Source organism: Propithecus coquereli, unplaced genomic scaffold (genome assembly GCF_000956105.1).
Source record: "Propithecus coquereli isolate 6110/MARCELLA unplaced genomic scaffold, Pcoq_1.0 Scaffold291, whole genome shotgun sequence".
Classification (NCBI taxonomy): Eukaryota; Metazoa; Chordata; class Mammalia; order Primates; family Indriidae; genus Propithecus; species Propithecus coquereli.
This window is the reverse complement of record NW_012148519.1, coordinates 1,738,954-1,749,137: the sequence shown is the minus strand read 5'-3', so window position 1 is coordinate 1,749,137 and position 10,184 is coordinate 1,738,954. Positions and strand designations below refer to the sequence as shown.

The 10,184-nt window shown below is 38.4% G+C and overlaps 1 protein-coding gene across 1 annotated transcript in view; it reads right to left on the bottom strand.

Annotated features, from left to right (window-relative positions):
* The window catches only part of ACACA (acetyl-CoA carboxylase alpha), a 335,776-nt gene that overhangs the window by 195,450 nt on the left and 130,142 nt on the right, over positions 1 to 10,184 (bottom strand). The window contains exons 10-12 of the mRNA XM_012648637.1: positions 9,643 to 9,753; positions 3,372 to 3,581; positions 60 to 230 (exon numbers count right to left, since the gene is read on the bottom strand). Of these exons, the coding sequence (XP_012504091.1) occupies positions 60 to 230; positions 3,372 to 3,581; positions 9,643 to 9,753 (492 nt within the window). The remainder of the gene's footprint in view (positions 1 to 59; positions 231 to 3,371; positions 3,582 to 9,642; positions 9,754 to 10,184) is intronic.

Genomic DNA, 10,184 nt, shown 5'->3' with positions numbered 1-10,184 from the left:
ACTGGTTAAACAAGTTTGTCAGGCATCCCTCCTCTTGAGGCTAGATCAGGGTGACTCACCTGGAGTTGTGCTGCAGGGAGATTGACATCAGCCACCATCTCTGTACAAGGATGCTCCACCTGTAGCCGAGGATTCAATTCTAGAAAGTAGAAGCTGCCATCCTGGCTGTACAGGTATTCCACAGTCCCAGCACTCACATAACCAACCATTTTGGCAAGTTTCACCGCACACTCAAAGAAGAAAGACAAGCAAACATAAGTTTCTCACATTGTCCAACTATTGGACTACTCCAGCCTTTCCCTGATTTAACTATTCAGTGTTTATAAGAGCCACCAAAGGCTTTTAGCCACATTGGAACAAATGTCACACTTTCAGATAATTATACAATATCCCTGGACATGATGAAAAACTCAATGAAAAGCTGGAAGAAAACAGAATGTTTTTCACTTTGCATCACAAGCAACTCCACCTTATCAGACAAAAGTGCACAAAGGCAAAAAAACAAAAAAACAAAAAACAGTGGTAGAATCTTCATTGTCCCTTAGTTTCCAATATTCCCAGTATTCTCTTCTTCCTGGAAACACAGCTATCTAGCTGGAGACTAGATTTTCCAACTTCTCTTAATAGCTAGTGACTAAGTTTTGACCAACAGGATATCAGCATTGGTGAGTGATATGCATAATCCCTATGTCATATTTTGAAAAGGAAATTGTTTATCCTTTATTGCTGGCTTTTCCCCTTGTTATGCACTGGAACATCATAATGATGGCACAAGCCAGTTTTAACCACACAGATGAGAACATACTAAGAATGGCAAAACAAAACAGAAACAACTGAATCCCAAGATGGCCTCATGGAAGAGAAATGTCCCATCAGCTCTGAAAAGCTCACCTCAGACTATGATGGGAAAGAAAAATAAACTTCTATTAATATTTTATTTGAGTCACCATATTTTTTGGATATTTTTATTATAGCCGCTTTACCTGTATCCTAATCAACACAGAAATTATTAACTGCAGGTAGAATGCTGCTGTTTAAAAAAATTAATATATATGATGCCAGTTTAGCAAAAGGGTGGGGGGTAGCAAGGAAACAGATACTGCAGGCTGGAAAGCTGGTGACCTTCTTGCTATGGCATAACACAATAGTAAACTGTTTCCTGCAATAACTTGGAACACCAATCACACACCAACTAAGCTTTAAGAAAAATGGTTTGAAAGGATCAGAATGTTGAAAAAACCAACTGCTTTTGTACCCCAAAAAACAGAAAATTAGATTCTTACCCTAAAGCAAGCCAGAGTCAAAGATCAGATTAAGGGTGCTGCTTTAGTTTCAGCTGGCCTCAAGGTAGCTAACACCAAATCGAGGAGAAAGAGATGGGCTAAGTATAGAAGCCAGTAAATAATAGAAGAAAAGTTTCTATACCTAGAAGAAATCTTTAGGTATGGTTAATCTAACCTCAAGCTGATTGAAAGCAAATAGCCCAGAAGCTTAGTAAGTTTTCAAAGGAATTGTATTTATAAACAAACCACAAGCCTGGCCTTCAAATGCCTGTGACTGATGATTAAAGTAATATTTGTACCCCCAATCCTGCATCAGCAGCAAGTGGGCTGTGAAAGTTCTGCTAAAGAAGGCATATTCTACAAGGCCCAATTCACAGAGAAAACTGAATAAAGAAGAACTTCCCAGAGAACAAAGTTAGGTATCTTAAAGAATAATGGACAAGGGATTTACTCCCAAGTAGCAGAACAAGGGGCAGACAGAAGGTCTAATAGAGGTATTACTCCACCATACAGCAGAGAGTCATTACAATTCCTGCCCAGAAGGATTTGATAACTGCTATGGACCAATGATTGCTATGTATTTTTCCTTGTTCCAAATGGTAGTTATCCTGTTCCTATTGCACCACTACATATTGGGTGTAGGGTGGCAGAATAAGGGGGAAGGAATGACAAGGGGTAGATAACTTGTATTTTAGGCTACTGGCTAGTGAAAAGCCACATACACATCCAGTGGAGAGGAATGTACATCACCTAGAGATCTTAAATCACCTAGAAATCTAAGATTTCTAAGTAACTGTAGTAACTAGTAGTAACTGCACAGGACTTCAGACTGTCTTCCCTGGGGAAAGGATAAGTATGTCCTAGGAGCAGGAAAAAGGATGTGAAAGAATAATGGGTAGCCAGAGGAACAGACAGAGGCACAGGTTGTTAAAAGCCCTCCAGAAACTTTACTTTACTTCATTCTTTTAGGAAAAAAAATCTCCTAAATTCTAGCTGAGCACATGGTCACCCAGTTAGTGACTACGATTCCTAACATTCTTGACACTAGGTATGACTGTGTAACTGAATTTTGACCAATGGAATGTGAGAAGCGACATGTGTCACTTCCAAATCATGTTTCTATATGCTTGTCCTCCATGTCCTCTCTCTCCCCCTCCCACAGGCTACAATGTGAACACGATCTTGTAAGTTAGCTTCATCATGAAGATGATGACACTGTCCAAGGGCAAAGGTTGACATTTTTGGTAAAGAGCCAGATAGTAATTATTTAACTTTGTGGGCTATAGAGTCTCTGTCACAACTATTCAACTCTGCCATTGTAGCAATAAAGCAGCCACAGATAATATATAAATTATAAATAAATATGATTGTATTCCAATATAATTTTCTTTAACAAAAACAGGCAGCATATGAGCAATAAACCTGGATCTCTAGCACCAGCTCATTTCTGAACTATGATGAAGGGAAATAGATTTATACCTCATTTAACCACTATTGGAGACATCTTTATTACAGCAGTTCAAGAGTGCATCCTAATACACACACACACCCCATAGGAAATAAACTTCCAATACACACAACCATATAATTAGCTTGTTTGGAATTCAAAAGAAAGAAGAGGTGGAAAATATATTTCCAATAAGATGAAGACAGCTTATGATTCAAGAAAAGTCCATTTTCAGACCCCTAAACTACAGCTATTTCCAAGCCACCCTTCCTGACCCTGGGAAATTCTTTTCTATACGAAAATACAGACTATGTGAACTTTAAAGATACTTAAAAGATTTTTCCTAAAGATAATGGACTTGATTAAAAATCCCAAACGTTTCTCTCCTTCATCCCTAACTCAAAATAGTACATAGATTTTTTAAAAAGTGTTAACTATTTTTAGAGCTTGTAATGTTCCTAGACAATTTTCCTACAGGGAGAATAGCAGAATATTTTTTCTTCTAGAAAAGGGATATAATCTTTATCAATTAATTATTCAGAATCATTATTTCAAATTCCACTATTCTCAGATTGGAACATGATCTGAATGAAAAGTGTTCTGTATAAGAAAATAGAAATTAAGACTTTTAATATACATACCTGTTCCATATGTTCAAATACTGCTGGAGTAGCAATAGCAGCAGGTGCCTCTTCAATAATCTTTTGATGCCTGCGCTGTACGGAGCAGTCACGACCAAACAGAGAGATAGCATTGCCATATTGATCTGCTAGGATCTGCACCTCCAGATGACGAGATTGTTTGGCTAGTCTCATTACAAATATAGGAGATCCAGGGACTTCAGCTTGAACCTATATTAGAAAAGGAAATAAGACAAATTCTTGAGTGGTAAATATCTTTTCTATCGTGATAATAAGCTGCTTTGATTTCAATAAGCAGATGTCCAGAAGTGTCATGGACCATGTTAATCAGTAGGAATATAAAAATGAATAAAACATAGCCCATGCCCTCATCTTTAATATCTTTAAGATGTTGCATTCTTAGTTATATAACCAATATTAATTAATGAATATGAAAACACATAAACAACCAGTGTGTTACAGGGTAAACAACAAAATATTTGAAAACACAACATACATACACACAAATCCCACAACAGAGCAAAATATTGCTGCCCACTCTGTACAGCCAAATGTACAACTTGCTCCAGAATAGATACGGTCCTGGTCCACATTACATCATGTATAATATTGTTTCAGTCAAAGGACTTTCATCTTCAGTTTTAAAGAACATTGTCACTGGGTACAGAATCCCACACTGGTAATTTATTTTTTTCAGCACTTCAAAGATATCCCAACGTTTTCTGGCTTTCACTGTTTCTACTGAGATGTCAACTGTTATTCTTATTGTTACTCCCTTGAAAGTAATCTTTTTTCCTCCGGTTGCTTTAAGATTTTCCTCTCTCTTATTTTAGTGGTGGAGGTGGAGTGGCAGATTTACTCTGATAAGCTTAGGTGTCGTTTTCTTTGTATTTGTCCTGCATAAGGCTCAGAGTGCTTTTTGAATCTGTGCTTGGTATCTTTTATGAGTTTAAGGAAATTCTTAGCCATTATCTCTTCAAATATGGCTTCTGCTCCATCATTTCTGCAAATATTGCTTCTACATTTCTTGAAATACAGCTTCTGCTCCATTCTTTCTTTTCTCCTCTGAGACTTAAAGTACATGATGTTGGATCATTTCACTGTACCCCATGTGTCTTTTATGCTCTGTATCTTTTTGCTCTGTTTTGCTATGTAACAAGTCACCTCAAAATTCAGTGGCTTGCTTAGAACATCAACCTTTTATTTGGTCATCATGCTGTGCTCATCTGAGTAGTTCTTCTCCAGGTCTTACATGTACGTGCATATCATCATCTGGTGGCTTGAGAGGGGCTGATTGGTTTTACTCACATGTCTGGTGATTTGTGCTGACTGTTGGCTGGTAAGTCTAGGGAGCCTCAACTGGAATAGCTCATCTCTGCTGCATGTAGTCTCTCATCCTCCAGTAGGCTAGACCAGGCTTCTTTAGTGCAGTTTTCCAACCAAGTGAGGGCAGAATCTGTAAGGTCTAGGCTCTTGAGGTCTAGGCTCTAGAACTTACACATTACTTTGGCCACATTCTAATAGTCTGAGCAAGCCACAAGGCCAGCTAAGATTCGAGGGTTGGGGAAATAGATGCCACCTCTGAATGGGAGGGACAGCAAAGTCACATTACATACAGAAATGGGAGGAGTTATTGTGGCCATCTCTGCAAACAACCTACTATAGTCTACCCTCTGGCCACAATAATTCACGTACCTCCCACATGCAAAATAGACTCACCCCCTCCCAAGACCCCCAAAGTTTCATCCAATCATGGCATCAGGCTTGACGTCCATTTTCTCATGAGTCATGTCTGGACGAAAATGTGCTTCCTTGGGTGCAGCTCCTCAGTTAGAGTTTCTCTTGATCCAAAGACCTGGGAACTAAGAAAACAAGTTATCTGCCCAACACTCCCAGCATTTAATGATGAGATTGGGAGAGGATAACCACAAAAGAGACTCCTGTTCAAACAGGGGAAGATGGGAAGGAAGATGGGAGGTACATAGCAGTCACTGGTCCACGGCAATTCTGAAATCCAAATAGGTACATGTTGTTGGGTTCCCTTACTCCAGGGGCAGTGAATTTTTTTTTTTTTTATTAGGGTCTAGTTGGTCCCTAATCCATGGTTCCCTCTGCTCTTAGCTCTGCCCTCTTGGTTCCTGACTCCACTCTCTGAGAAATCTTTTTATTAGAAATAACTGATGTTTTAAAGCTGAATAGCTTTCTTAACCTGCTTCCTGCCCATAAAAAACAGAAGGTCCAGAGGTCTCTTTTCATTTTGAACAGTTTCTGGTCCTTTTGGTACATTCATCAACACAAATCTCTTGACAACTCTGTGGGTTTCCTATGAATCATACCGAGGTTCAGTTCTTACCCCAAAAGCCACATCCATAAATCTCTCTATACTTTGGGCATGTCAGGCTACTGTGGGACAATGCCCTTAAGATTCTTAGAAGCACATTTTCCTAGCTGAGTGGGTTATCTATCACATACTGCCTTAAATATTTCTGAGGTCTTAAAGTCACAGGTGCTTTGGACTTGGTCTTTACTCTGAAACATTTTTACTTTGCAAATGTTTTGTCAGCTGGAGAGACTGGAAACGAGAAATAGTTCTATTTCCAAACCTAAGAAGTTCTGGGTCCTTTACATTTCCACTAAATTCTGCTTGCAAAGAAAACATCTTCTGCAGCTCATGTTTCTTTTATACTTTCTTAGCATAAGCAACTAGAATACTCAACAGATACCTTATAATACCTCGAAAGTACTAGAGATCTGCTTAACCAGATCCATGACTTCATTAGATACATTCTCTCTCTTCTAAGTTACCTCAGAGAACATTTTGCTAATTGTTCCATCATTAAAGAACATGGGCTATCTTTTTTCCAGACTCTAATAACAATTACATCACTATTTTTCCAGCCTCCACTAACAGTTTGTTCTTCATTCCTCTAGATTTCATTAACATACTCCTCACCATTTTTCCAGCCTCCAACTATAAGCCAGTTTCAAAGCCAATGCCACATGTTTTTACTTTTTTTGTTACGGCAGTATCACACCTTTAGGTATCAATTTCTGTGTCAGTTATCCAATGATATATAACAAACTACCAAAAACTGAGTGACTTGGGCAGCAATCATTTTATTTTATCTGCTCATGATTCTGTGGATCAGCATTTCAACTGGGCTCAGTTGAGCAGTTCTGCTGGTCTTGCCTGGAATCACTCATCCAGCTGTAGTCATCTAGCTGCTTGACGGGTTGGATGGTCTAATATGGTCTCACTTACATCTCTCAAGTGTGGTGCTGTCAGCTAGTAGTTGTAGGAGGCCTTATCTGGGACAACTCATTCTGCCTCATGTGACCTCTCTTTCTCCAGCAGGCTAGAACAGGCTCTTCACATGGGAGTCTGAGGTCTCATTCCAAGACGACAAGGGCAGAAACTACAAAACCACTTGTAGTTTAGGCTTTAGAAGTTGTACACCATTTCTGCCACATTGCAATGGCCAAAACGCGTCACAAGGTCAGCTAAAATTAAAGGGGTGGGAAAAAGGACTCTACCTCTTGATAGGAGGAGCTGCAAAATCATACTGTACAGGTACATGGAGATGGGAAGGGCTATCAGGGCCATCTTTGCAAATAATCTCTCACATTTCTCTTTTCTATGTTTTTCATCTTTTTGTCTCTCTTCATGCTTCAGTCTGAATTTTCTTCTGATCTATCTTCCAGTTAATACTTCTCTCTTCAACTGTACCTAATATGCTATTAAACTCCTATATTGACTTAATTTTAGTTATTATATTTTCAGTTCTAGAGTTACTTGTTTCTTCTTTATGATTTCTAGTTCTCTGCCAAAATTCTCAATCTTGTCTTTAATTTCCTTGAATATATTAAGCATAGTTACTTTCAAGTCCTTATCTGATAGTTCCATTATCTAAATCCTCTGTGGGTCTCTTTCTACTGACTTTTGTTTTACTTGTTTTTCAATCATCTAATTTTATGTGCCTGCTTATTTTCAATTGGATGCTTGATAGACCACATGAAAAATTAGTAGAAATAATTTGAAGTTCTGGATGTTATCCTTCTCTGGAGAGGATTTACATTTGCTTTCTGCAGGTGGCTAGGGGCACTAGCAATCCTATGACATCTTGCTTCCATCAGAGGTTGAGTGTTTTGGAGCTGAGATTTAGTCCCTGTAAGGTCTATTTTCCATTCCCTTCTCTCCTGCAGAATAATCCTTCAGGATTCCAACCTAAAATGTGGGAGATTTCCCAGGGCACCCCTCCTTAGCAAGCCCTTAATCTAAATTTTGTCCTTTTAGTCTTTTAAGACTATTGAAAACTAATCAGCTTTTCAGCTGCTTCTTCTTAAACTAGAAGATATCTCTAGGGGAAAAGTGACCTCAAATGCCAGGATCACATCTCTGGGTTTCCTTTTTCTCCTGTATGTTAGCCCCATAATTCTTCACGGTATTGAAAAGTCTCTAATGATTTTTTTTTTAATCTGGTCCAGTTTTTCTAGCTTGTTCCCAATGGGAGGATTGGTTTGAGTATTTAGCTAACCAGTATGAGAACTTAAGGACTTTCACATAAAACCTCCTCTTAGTGTTCTAGACTCTCCCACTCACTATTTGACTCCATAGTAACAAGTAGTTTTGAAATTTCTACAGCAGTTAACATTAATTAACACTTTTTATTTTTTATTTTGCTTCTAAGAGAAAAAGCCTTTTCTCTAGATTCCATAAGGCATTGATCTAAACTATGAAATTAGAGTTTACAGAAATGTTAAAATAAAAAAAAGACTGAGGTAATATTCAACTTCTAACACTCAAAATAGGATAATACAGCAAGACAATACCTTTATCATTTCCTTTGCCTTGTTTAGCTCCTTGACTTATGATGGAGTTTTGTTCCAATAAACCCATTGTAAATTGAATATTAAAACACAAAAATGCATTTAATACACCTAACCTACCAAACATCATAGATTAGCCTCACTTATTTTAAACATGCTTAGAACACTTACATTAGCCTACAGTTGGGCAAAATTATCTAACCCCAAAGCCTATAATGTAAGTGTTGAATATCACATGTAATTTACTGAATACTGTACTGTAAGTGAAAAACAGAAAACTGCACAGGTACTTAAAGTATGGTTTCTACTGAATGTGTATTGCTTTTGCATCATTGTAAATTCCAAAAATTTTAAGTTGAATCATTTTAAGTTTGGCACCATCTGTATATCAAGTCATGGAAGACTCAGCTCATAGTTTTTCTCTTTAGTTTTTGATAGTAAAGCAAGAAGTTTGCTCCTGAATGGTTTGGAAAAAAAGAAAGCAAATAAAAGGTAACATAGGACACTAGTAAGAGATGGTGCAAAGTAGAAGATGGTGGGAAAATCAAGAAAAAGAGGGAAGCTAGGAGAGTGAAAAGGCCAAACCTGTGTCCCAGTTTTCCTTGTTTTGACACATCTTTTACCGAGTATTTGTAGGATAAAAAAAGAAGTGAGTCAAGTATGTAAAGGTAACTCTGAAGGCAGAACAAAAGAGACCCCTATCTCCTTTTTCTCCCTCTATTTAAAGTTCTGAAAAGACATCACTTCTTTGGCTGCATCTATAACCAATGTATAGTATGGCCACATCAACTTGACTGCAAAGCAGAAGGTAAGGCAGAAAGGGATCCTAGGTTGGGCTTTCCTGAGCCACTCTCAGTTCTCACGTAATGTGGGTCTGCTATAGAGTTCCTGTGCCAGGATGTGGTGGCCATGCAGCACAGCCTACGGTGTAGACTGCTGGGCCAGTGGGTAGATGGGACCACATGGTGGAAACTCAGGGACCAATTTGAACTGAAGTAAGATAAAGCCAATCAGAGAGCCTGGGCCTGACCAAGCCAGAGCAACCAGATCAATATCATACCACCACACCACACACTTTATCTACAATGTCAGCAGGAGTACAAAAATGTAGAAAGGCACTGATTTTTCCTTGTCATTATGAGATCCTATGAACCATGTGCACCATGGAGGGATGATCTATCTGAGAAACTGAGCATGTTTCTACAAAAGAGAAAAATTCTACTGTTGAATTACCTAATTAAATAAAACTTAAATTGAATTGGACATTTCTTGTAACTGTTTTCCCCACTAATAAGGAGGTGGAGACTAGAGAGAAAGACTAGATTAATTATAGACAAAATTAAAAACTAAATATTTTCCGGATATCCAAATTATAGTATGAGTTAAATCATGTATCTCTGGTATACACATTGGTTCAAACAAACACAAATAGCTTGTACTCTACCTGTCGGAAAAGGTTAGGGAAGTCATCTGCATTATTGACTTTTCTGATTCCCTTCCCTCCACCTCCTTCTGAGGCCTTGATCATTACTGGATATCCTACTTCCTCTGCTGCCTTCAAGAAAAAAGAAAAAAATAGGAGAAAGAGTATTACTAGCAGAGAAGGAGAAAACGGGCATTTTCTCCCTTTAGAAATGCAGTCATTTAGTAAATCTACATGTAGTAAAACAGAAAGATCTTCAATATATACTATCAAGTGAAACAATATTTTAAGTATTAGGTTGAACCAAAAGGAATTGTCTTTTTTATAGATAAAAAAAAGTTGAGGCCGGGCGCGGTGGCTCACGCCTGTAATGCTAGCTCTCTGGGAGGCTGAGGCGGGTGGATTGTTTGAGCTCAAGAGTCCGAAACCAGCCTGAGCAAGAGCGAGATTCCGTCTCTACTAAAAACACAAAGAAATTAATCAGACAACTAAAAATACATAGAAAAAATTAGCCGGGGATGGTGGCGCATGCCTGTAGTCCCAGCTACTCGGGAGGCTGAGGC